The sequence below is a fragment of the Pinus tabuliformis genome, chromosome Q, assembly GCF_031772625.1.
Source record: "Pinus tabuliformis cultivar Carrire ecotype Pingquan chromosome Q, CPIR1, whole genome shotgun sequence".
Taxonomy (NCBI): Eukaryota; Viridiplantae; Streptophyta; class Pinopsida; order Pinales; family Pinaceae; genus Pinus; species Pinus tabuliformis.
The window spans coordinates 1,120,904,028-1,120,915,240 of record NC_142296.1 but is presented as its reverse complement, the minus strand read 5'-3'; the positions used below and the strand labels follow the sequence as shown (position 1 = coordinate 1,120,915,240).

The window sequence follows — 11,213 nt, the reverse complement described above, 5'->3', positions numbered from 1 at the left end:
CAAACAAGTCTCAAGAAACGGTATTCAATATTTTCTAACCATCAAATACGGTATTCAATATTTTCTAACCATCAAATACGTTCAAAAGGCCTTATGACGGGCAAAATGCCCGTCAAATTCCATCCCTGCATTGGTGTATTGGTTAATGATAAGGCTGTTGCAAATATTTCCGTGCTAAGCATTTCGTTCTAATCAATTCTTATAGTGTCTTAGCCAATTAGCCTTCCATATATTAGCCAATTAACCTTCCATATCAACCTCAGGAAAATATTTTTTCCAAAAAAATGCTATACACGACAACATTATTATACACCATGACAGATACTAGAGTATATATCCTCACGCGGAGAAGTTCCTGTTGATTCTATGAATTTGGTTGTGTTGGTGATCAGTTTGAAGAAATTCAGAGATGAAATCTGTAATTTAGGTAATTATTGTTGAATACTTATCGACCCTGCAAGATATTCTGCGTCCCTATTAAATGACCGGATCGTAGAAACCCAGCAGTCAACTTCAGCGTAAAACAAGTAGCAGAGCGGTCGTCTTCCAATATTTGCTAATAGGAATATAATCGATAGTGGGAAATGGACAAATATCAGATATTCTTAACTATTTTGCTTGGGGCTTTGTCATCCATTCCGGCACTTCATGCAGAGCTTGCAGCTGCGTTGTTGTCTGAAGATTATTACGAGAAGTCATGCCCCTTTGTAGTTCCCATTGTAAGTTCAGAAATGCATTTAGCGACGGAGAAAGAAGCTCGTGTGGCAGCCTACATACTTCGTCTCCATTTTCACGATTGCTTTGTGCAGGTATTTCATTTTAATTTTCACAATTCAAAATCATATGTTTTTATTGCTTTTGGATTAAAATTGTGTCACCAAAGTTTTGCATCCCATTGTTATAATATTTAGGATGTTGATTCTATTTTTTTTAATATGGGGTGTAGATTTTAGGAATATCTTAAAATGTGATTGTTCTTAAGGAGATTAAATAATTATTATTTTTTCTTTAATGTCAGATTTTAAGATATTTGGTAAAATTGCGATCAACATAAAAATACTTCACTCTTCTGATCTATTTATTATTCCACTTATCTAAAAATACTTCACTCTTCTTATCTATTTATTATTCCACTTATCTATTTATTATAAGACCATTATATGTTCTATTTATCTAAAATCTAAACCATGGTTACTATTTTTGGTCATTTCTATAATATTTGGAATTAATGCAGGGATGCGATGCGTCTGTGCTGCTGGATGACACGCCCACCTTTATAGGGGAGAAAACAGCGAGCCCAAATGTAAATTCGCTGAGAGGATATGAAGTTATAGATGCCATCAAGGAAAGGCCAGAGGCTGTGTGCCCCGGTATTGTGTCTTGCGCTGATATACTTACCCTGGCTGCTAGAGATGCAGTTGTGCTGGTACGTCATACATTTGTTTCTTTGTTGATTTAATTGGATTGTATATTTTGAGGATATTTTGAAAGGGTAACAATATTAGTTAACTCAATTATTTAATTTCACTCTCTAAGATTCAATTATATGTTTTCGAAAATTTTGTGATTAATATTATTTATCTGGTTTCATATTTATGAAATGTGATTATTATAATTTAAATCAATTATTTGACGTGATTTTTAATATACAAGAAATCAAATAGTGAAGATTTTCATGGTTGTTTATATTATAGACAACTATAAATTTTTTAATATGGTTTAATATTTTTAATGGACATTTTACCCGTCATCAAACATCAAAGACTAAACTAAAAATAAAAACAAGGATGAGTGGAATGTTCAAAAAAAACAAAATTAAAAATTCTATACACAATTTCATCTAAAATTCTTTACAAAATGTTGGACACCTAATTCTAAATGGGTTAGTGTAGAAGCCGAATAGACCAAAGCAGTCCAAGAGACCTTGGTATCTGAAACCCAAGAGTCACGTATTGTTCTATAAATGTATATCTCATGTTAATAAAAAATGTATGCATGATTTATCTTTCATATCTTTCTTTGTTGTCCATGTGTGTTTAACATGGTATCAGAGCCATGATGTGTGGCCTGTGTAGTTTTCTCATGGTTTAGCAACTGGTCTGAGCTGCCTTGAATAATGTTGGCCTAGTCTTCATTACCTGACCATTTATTTTAGCTGAACGCATCAGATCTGCAACTAGGCATTGTATTCCTACCTGCGGCCTATCAGAGTCTGCGCACTGGTATAACAGTGCTGCGATTTACCATTATTCCCTGACAAAACTGTGATTTTAAACTGTTGGGCTTCCATATACGCCACTGGCCTCCATTGATTGTCCACACCTGCGCTGCCCTGACATTCTATTTATGATTCCTGCGCTTCTCTGATCATAAACGTTTCATATTCTCGGAATGATGTCCATCAGTTACATTCGAATTCTGTCTGCCATATTCCCTTGAAACTGCTGTTGCGACTGTCGTGGCATTTTGATTCTGTAAGAAGGTCCGGCACTTGCACTTTAGTGAGGCTAGAAGAACCACCGTTTTTTTCAAATCAAACTCTAGGGAGAACCGCGGCTTCTCCCCTTCCATTTTCACTGTCGCCGCTGCTCCATAACCGTTTTCTCTCAGAAGTTTCCTGTTTTTTCGGATATTCAGAGAGCATATATACATAGTAGTTCACGTTGTGGAATGCCAACGACAATGGCTTGAATGGGTTCAGGTACTCCAATGCGAGTGTGAATATGATATTAAACATAATGACGAACCCAATGAGCGTTGCCGTTCCTATCCAATATGAGTAGTTATTGGTAAAAAGTCCGCGTGAATGCAACAATTGCATTCCAATATGGTTGTTTGGCTGCTGCCACCTTGTTGCCAGGAACTTGTTCACTGAAACAGCAATTTGAGCGTAGGAAAGAGGAGACGACCAATAAACCCATATCCACTTACCATGAATGAAGCCATCGATAATCTGAACAAAATTTCTGAGATCAGTTGAGGAAACAGCCTGGGGTTCTGCATCGTTGGGGCATGACAAAATGCCAAGTAGTTGTTTGGGTTCCAGAATTTCAGCTATGTGCAAGAGAAGGTGAAGGAGTACTAGATGATGTGTAGTCAAGTCGAGGGCAAGAATTGTTCGGAGAATTTCTCTGTGAAAGAGGAAGCGTTGGCGATTGTTTGCGTTCATCTGTAGATTGAGGCGGAGAAATGTGAGTCGCTTCCATGCGTTGGACCAACTCTCAACGCTCATTCTCCTCAGATTCTCCTCCGCGTCCGGACTGGGGAAGAGTTGAAGAATGTCGCCTAGCAGATTTCGGATTTCATCCGACGACAGTTCTTGTGGATAGTCGGGAACGACTTCCCATCCTGTGTATTCGTTGCCCATCACACGTTGGAAGTATTGTCTCATTTCTGCCCTGAGATCTGCGTTCGGAGTTATATCAGTGGCACGGAAAGGTTCCCGGGTCTGAGGGATGGTTGCTTTCCCTGGATTCTTCTCAACCCACGTCTCCAACGTGTTCCGATCGTAGAGAAAGACAGCGGAGGCTATCTTCACGGGATCGTATACCATGGACAAACTCACACTGCATAGATATTCTTCTCTCTCAATTTCCATGTTGTTTATTTCTAAAGTATCTGCCATGCTTTCTCGCAAATTTATGACAGATCCCGTACGACTACTCCCGCTGTTGTAGTTTATTCCAGAAATTTGAAGCCTGTCGCCTAGCACAGAACCCTACCTCAGAACCAAGAGGGAATGACAGATTAGAAACCACCCTGTACAGCAGTTGCGTGGGGCATTTGTAAACCTTTGATCTTCGTAAAAAGCTTGTGCAATTTCTTTCATCGCAGACATTTTGTAAGCTTTTACTGAACTTTTATATCACAGTCCTCCTGGGCTTTTGTTGTTTTATGAGGAAATGCAGTGTAAGATTGGGTACGTCTACCAATAAAATTCTACGGACACAGTATAGAAAGTGCGGAGCATAGTTTTCTTGTTTGATATATTTGTTGTGCCCACCAGTGCGACTGGGGGCATACTGTATTGGCTGCGAAGAACGCCATTTTCTAGTCTGGCAGCAATGGACGTTTTTTGGTAATTGAAAATAGTTTATGAAGGACAGTGGTTGATTTTAGTGGGGACAGATTGATGTTTCTTGGATAGAGTGAAGTTAGCTGTTAAGGTGGATTGATCTATATTAAATGTATCTGTTTTGTACTAGTCTAGCATCAAATTGTTGTCAAGCATAAGATGCTTCCGTGTTTATGAGTTTCTAGAGTGAACCTTCTTCCAAATGTCCAACAATAGTGTGCAGGTGTTTTTTGGCAGAGGCTTTTTAATGATAGAAGCAGTATGGATGAGTCCAACTATCTTTGATGAACATTTTGACTTTTATACTTGAGAGATGACATTGAGGTTAATTTGTATAAGGCATTTTCTGTGGTTGTTTGGGAAAGGTTCCAGTGAAAAGAGGTCGTGCTTCCACCTGTGTAAATTGTTGGTTGAGTCTAATCAATAGTGCAGAAAGGGGCTAATTCCCTTTAGTCTCTTTGTTGTACGAATCACCCAGATTATTGCTCGTAATATGTGCACTGTATGTGCTGGACATTAAGTCTCTATTGCAGAGAAAGAAATCAGTTTTGTATATCACTCATTGGTTTATTTGTGTGCTGACCTGGAGCTGTATTGAATGCAACAAAAACTGTGATTTAAGCTGCCTGAATACGTTATGATGCTGCCTGAAATACGTTGAAGCTGTTGTTTTAAATAATTAAGGAATTTAGACTTCTGTGATCCATGACATTGTTTAGATAATCTTCAGCAAAATCACATAACCATTCTTTTGTCGACGCGTTTCGAACCAACCAGTGTGGTTCATCGTCAGGACAAGTTGAAGAACGAATCTGGTTTTAGCTGATTAAATAGAGTGTGCAGAGACTCCAACGGCTATATTGCCAACGGCTAATTTGACCTAATGATTCTAGTCAAACCATTAATTTAATTATTAACATTCCTATAAATAGCTGCAACAGGTAAATTAGTTAATTTATATCTAAAATTAAAATCGTTTTATAATTTGAGTATATAATATAATATCCATATTTATTAAAATGGTCATATATTTATTAAATAATCTATAATTATTATTATTCTAATATTATTTAAATATAAATGAATGGTATTAAGTTATGTTATAGTTACCATAGGTAATTGTTCTTTAAATTGTACTATCCTTTAATATATATAAATGAATGTTATATAGTTACATTCGGTAATTGTTCTTTAAAATATACTATTCTTTATAATATAATAGCCATATTTATTATAATGGTCACATATTTATTAAATAATCTATAATTATTATTATTCTAATCATATCTAAACATAAATGAATGGTGTTATTTTTAGAATATATTTACATTAGGTAATTGTTCTTTAAAAGTACTATTCTTTATTTATTATTTAAATATAATGGTTCATTGGAATAATACAAATTAATAATTCACAATTCCAATATTATTAAAAACAACAAGTAAATAGGATTCTTATTAAATTATTATTATAAAGTTCATGTTTATTAATATTATAATTACATCACATATATATATTTATTTTTAATATCTTTTCTTGAATAAATTTTAAACCTAAAGGTAAATTAGGTCTCCTCTTATATTTAAATAAATGGTTTATATTCATTAAACACTATATATTCAATTAATATTAAAGTTAATTATGTCATTAGGTAAATATACTATTCCTTATAAGGTATAAAAGGGTTATAGTAGAAATTAAATAAAAGCATAACTAATTAAAATTAAGGAACCAAAATAATCTAATCTAACTATAAAATATCCACTAGAATCATATACGGGATAAGGTAATACCCTGAAATAACTTATTAATAAATCACCACTCCAAATTACTAGGACTTATCTGCCAAAACCGAGACTTAAGGAGGGGGAAGACAAAAACCTAAAGACCAAACACAAGGGGAATGAGGAGGCTAGGAAGACAAGGCTGGGACCCAGCAGCTACTAATCTTCCAGCCATCATCCCTATTAAGATTGTTTGGCCTTTTCTCAATCTCCAGGGCCTCTCTGAATTTTCGATGGTGAAACTTCGCAACTTTGGCAATGACTTGAGCCTCCTCTATGCATACATGATGCATAGTCTTCTCCGCATGTTCAGCCAGGGCTGAGGACTTGGTCCTACCATGTCTCAGGTCAGCCGAATGCTCGCTAATCCGTTGATTGATAGAGCGACTAGTCTCACCAATATAAGGGGTCCCACAGGAACAAGGAATGACATAGACGCCCTTCATGTCCTTAGGGTCAATCGGGTCTTTTACAGACCTGAGGGAGCCACGGATGTGCCCGCTACTTTTAGACCTCTCAACACTATCCGTGGCTCCCTCAGGTCTGTAAAAGACCCTATTGACCCTAAGGACATGAAGGGTGTCTATGTCATTCCTTGTTCCTGTGGGACTCCTTATATTGGTGAGACTGGTCGCTCTATCAATCAGCGGATTAGCGAGCATTCGGCTGACCTGAGACATGGTAGGACCAAGTCCTCAGCCCTGGCTGAACATGCGGAGAAGACTATGCATCATGTATGCATAGAGGAGGCTCAAGTCATTGCCAAAGTTGCGAAGTTTCACCATCGAAAATTCAGAGAGGCCCTGGAGATTGAGAAAAGGCCAAACAATCTTAATAGGGATGATGGCTGGAAGATTAGTAGCTGCTGGGTCCCAGCCTTGTCTTCCTAGCCTCCTCATTCCCCTTGTGTTTGGTCTTTAGGTTTCTGTCTTCCCCCTCCTTAAGTCTCGGTTTTGGCAGATAAGTCCTAGTAATTTGGAGTGGTGATTTATTAATAAGTTATTTCAGGGTATTACCTTATCCCGTATATGATTCTAGTGGATATTTTATAGTTAGATTAGATTATTTTGGTTCCTTAATTTTAATTAGTTATGCTTTTATTTAATTTCTACTATAACCCTTTTATACCTTATAAGGAATGGTATATTTACCTAATGACATAATTAACTTTAATATTAATTGAATATATAGTGTTTAATGAATATAAACCATTTATTTAAATATAAGAGGAGACCTAATTTACCTTTAGGTTTAAAATTTATTCAAGAAAAGATATTAAAAATAAATATATATATATGATGTAATTATAATATTAATAAACATGAACTTTATAATAATAATTTAATAAGAATCCTATTTACTTGTTGTTTTTAATAATATTGGAATTGTGAATTATTAATTTGTATTATTCCAATGAACCATTATATTTAAATAATAAATAAAGAATAGTACTTTTAAAGAACAATTACCTAATGTAAATATATTCTAAAAATAACACCATTCATTTATGTTTAGATATGATTAGAATAATAATAATTATAGATTATTTAATAAATATGTGACCATTATAATAAATATGGCTATTATATTATAAAGAATAGTATATTTTAAAGAACAATTACCGAATGTAACTATATAACATTCATTTATATATATTAAAGGATAGTACAATTTAAAGAACAATTACCTATGGTAACTATAACATAACTTAATACCATTCATTTATATTTAAATAATATTAGAATAATAATAATTATAGATTATTTAATAAATATATGACCATTTTAATAAATATGGATATTATATTATATACTCAAATTATAAAATGATTTTAATTTTAGATATAAATTAACTAATTTACCTGTTGCAGCTATTTATAGGAATGTTAATAATTAAATTAATGGTTTGACTAGAATCATTAGGTCAAATTAGCCGTTGGCAATATAGCCGTTGGAGTCTCTGCACACTCTATTTAATCAGCTAAAACCGGATTCGTTCTTCAACTTGTCCTGACGATGAACCACACTGGTTGGTTCGAAACGCGTCGACAAAAGAATTGTTTTAAATAAGTTCGTATGAGGCCTGAATGGTATGCAATCCAATAATGCCCATGACATGTTGTTATAATTATTGAAGTTTTTATAACCATCATTTCTGAAGGAGTACTTGAAGGTTCCAAGCAAGTTTGCAGTTGCTGTTGACCCAGTTGTTGTATTTAAAACTCATTATAGTGCATTGATTCCTTGATTCCACTGCTGCATAAAGATTTTGGTGAGCTGATTGTAAACTTTTATATTGCACACTGATCATTTGCTGACATTTATAAAGGATATTGCTATGTACTGTGAGTAGATATTACTTTTCTGCATTGAGTAGTAGTTGTGATCAACTTTTTAAGGTGTAAATCAGACATTGAAGAAAAAAATGGCCAGAACCAGTGAAGTATTACAGTTCCTTAAAACTCTGATATTATCTAGTGTTGATGACACATTACAAATCAGCAAAGGATCTCTCTCAGAAATTCAGACATGTCTACAAAATGCACAGGAAAAGATCGATTTTTTGCAGCTTGAATCACAGCTACAGCAAGAAGAGCTACATCAAAATAGACATTATTCTGAACCTGTTTTTGTTCAGAACATTGAGACAACCACCCATCAGCAGCATGTTAATAATGTTACAGTTTATTCAAATAAAGCAGCAGTTGAACATGCAGATGCAGAAACTCAATCTGCACTTCCCAAGCCCATCATCAAACCTTGGGAACAGCTTGTCCACAACAAGCACAGAACTAGTCTTGGATATGACAATGACTTGTCCTTTCATATTCCAGACTATGCCAAGCCCATTCAGTTTCAGAGTGCTGGATTCATTCATGACAGTTCAGCTTCAGCTATTCCACACTCTGCCCCTCTTCTACAGCAACAACAACAACAACAAAAACAACAGATCATGAAATGCCAACACTGTGATCGAGTTGGTCATTTGAAAGATCACTGTTTTGATCTTCAACCATGTAAGCACTGTCATAAAACCAGTCATTCTTCACACAGATGCTTCAGAAACAAACGTCTTGCAAGAACAAAGATTCATCTTGGATGGATCGCTTCTTGGCAATGGGCATCAACAGCCAAGAAGATATTCCAAACACATGTCAGAACTTGTTCCAGAGTATTGAAGAATCTTGCAGTTGAGTTTTCTCCATCTTCTCACCTTGTATCTGACAGGGGGGGAAATGATGGTCATCTACAAGCTTCAAAGCCACATCAAGCGAGCCTGAGCCACAACCTGCCACACTAGTTTCAGAGTTGTAGCCAGAGACAAAGATGCATCAACATGCCTTCAGTTGGCAATCTGTGACACTTCCTCTAGCAGAAGACTTCAGCTTCTTGCCAGTTTTGGAAGAATTCTAGGAACACAATTGAGAACACTTCCTCTAGCAGAAGACACCAGCTTCTTGCCAGTTTTGGAAGAGTTCCAGGAATTGCATTAAGCATTCCAGAGTTGTTGGTCATCCTTAAACCATCATAGGTTGAGACTTCCCTTTTCAGGTTGAAGTTTTACCTTTTATGCGGGGTGAGACCTCCCTTTTATGGTTGAAGGTTTCCCTCTTTAAAACAATAGGATCACTTCCTCTAGCAGAAAACTTCAGTTTCTTGCCAGTTCCGGGAACTACACTAAGCGTTCCAGTGTTGGTGGTCATCCTTAAACCACTGCCCTTTATACCAACATTTCATAGAGCACATTCAGCCTAGTGCTGCCATGCATATTTGCACATTTTGTATTACAACTCTCTTCTTGGACTCATACATAACCCTTCGGATTAAGGGGGGGAATGTTGGACACCTAATCCTAAATGGGTTAGTGTGGAAGCCGAATAGACCAAAGCAGTCCAAGAGACCTTGGGATCTGAAACCCAAGAGTCACGTATTGTGCTATAAATGTATATCTCATGTTAATAAAAAATGTACTACATGATTTATCTTTCATATCTTTCTTTGCTGTCCATGTGTGTTTAACACAAAAGAATCTTAATCAAATTCTATTCATATAAAATTCATAAATCCCTCTTTTAATTCTCTTCTTTGCTGCTTGCCAGGCCGGTGGCCCAGACTGGGGCGTCCCATTTGGAAGAAAGGACTCCAGAAGCGCTAGTTTCAACGAGGCAAACAACGACATTCCCACGCCCAATTCAAACATCCAGACGCTCATTGAAAAGTTTTTATTACAAGGCCTCTCAGCCACAGATATGGTGGCACTCGTTGGTCAGTGAATACCAACTCTGGAGCATGTTTGGATATTGATTTTCGTGGATATTTCTTACAGTTAAAAGATGTTGCCTTCTTTATCGATGGTCATAATCTCCGAGATATTTTCGGAATCTGCAATCTACATATATTTGACAGACTTTTGTGAAGATAAACTTTTGTTAAAATCATTTAGAGTTTCTCCTTGCGCAGGTGGGCACACAATTGGACAAGCGCGATGCACAAATTTTAGGCAAAGGATTTATAATGGCGGCAGTGAAGGCAATGAACTTTATGCATCTGGACTGAGAGCAATTTGCCCTCCAACTGGTGGCGATGACAACATATCGCCCTTGGATCATGCAACTCCAACGTTGTTTGACAATTCATATTACGTCAACTTGGTGAATGGGGAAGGGCTCCTCAACTCTGACCAGGTTATGTATTCAGGTGACCTAGGGAGCTTACAAACGGCGCATATTGTCAAAGATTATGCTACTGACGCTCTGGAGTTTGCCAAGCAGTTAGCGGACTCAATGGTGAAGATGGGAAATATAGTGAAGCCTGAAACTTTTCTGACTGGTGAAGTAAGGAAGAACTGCCGCGTAATCAATGAATGAAAACTTTACTTCTTCGCATTTTCATAAAATATGAATAATGGGGAGGAATAACAGAGCCGATTTTTGAGAGAAATATCGCTTCTTCATAGTAGAAAGCATGATTTTACCTCTGTTTTCTCAAATTCTATTAAAAACCATTGTAGTGATTTTAGGTCAAGTTCTTCCATGGAAATTATATTTATTGCTAAGTTACATAGATGTAATTTTTCAGAATTGTAAGGGTTTTTTTTAGGAGATTTGTTATTCAAAGTCATATAAGTAAAGTATAATGGGTTACGAGATTTGTTATTCAAAGTTATTTGTGAATTTGAAAAAAGTATGTTTAGAGAATCCACCCATGGCATGAGAATTCAACAAAATTCCTCTGGGAAAAAAAATAAAAAATTATATATGTCATTCTCATAAAATCATGCGAAATTTCAAACAGATCCAACGTTACATAATTTAATTGATATTAAATCTCAAAGGAATGAATTGAAAGTAGATC

General features: G+C 35.9%; 1 protein-coding gene across 1 annotated transcript; it reads left to right on the top strand.

Moving 5' to 3' along the window:
- The first annotated feature begins 584 nt into the window (after positions 1 to 584).
- Positions 585 to 10,726, top strand: LOC149223457 (peroxidase 11-like). Its single transcript, XM_089383305.1, has 4 exons — positions 585 to 809; positions 1,235 to 1,426; positions 9,959 to 10,124; positions 10,320 to 10,726. Exons 1-4 carry the CDS (start codon positions 585 to 587, stop codon positions 10,724 to 10,726), a joined length of 990 nt encoding a protein of 329 aa, XP_089239431.1.
- Positions 10,727 to 11,213: the final 487 nt, after the last annotated feature.

Coding starts and splice junctions, on each gene's coding strand:
- LOC149223457 (XM_089383305.1), top strand. CDS start 585: ATGGACAAATATCAGATATTCTTAACTATTTTGCTTGGGGCTTTGTCA. Junction 1,427..9,958: donor CTAGAGATGCAGTTGTGCTG/GTACGTCATACA, acceptor GCTGCTTGCCAG/GCCGGTGGCCCAGACTGGGG. Junction 10,125..10,319: donor AGATATGGTGGCACTCGTTG/GTCAGTGAATAC, acceptor CTCCTTGCGCAG/GTGGGCACACAATTGGACAA.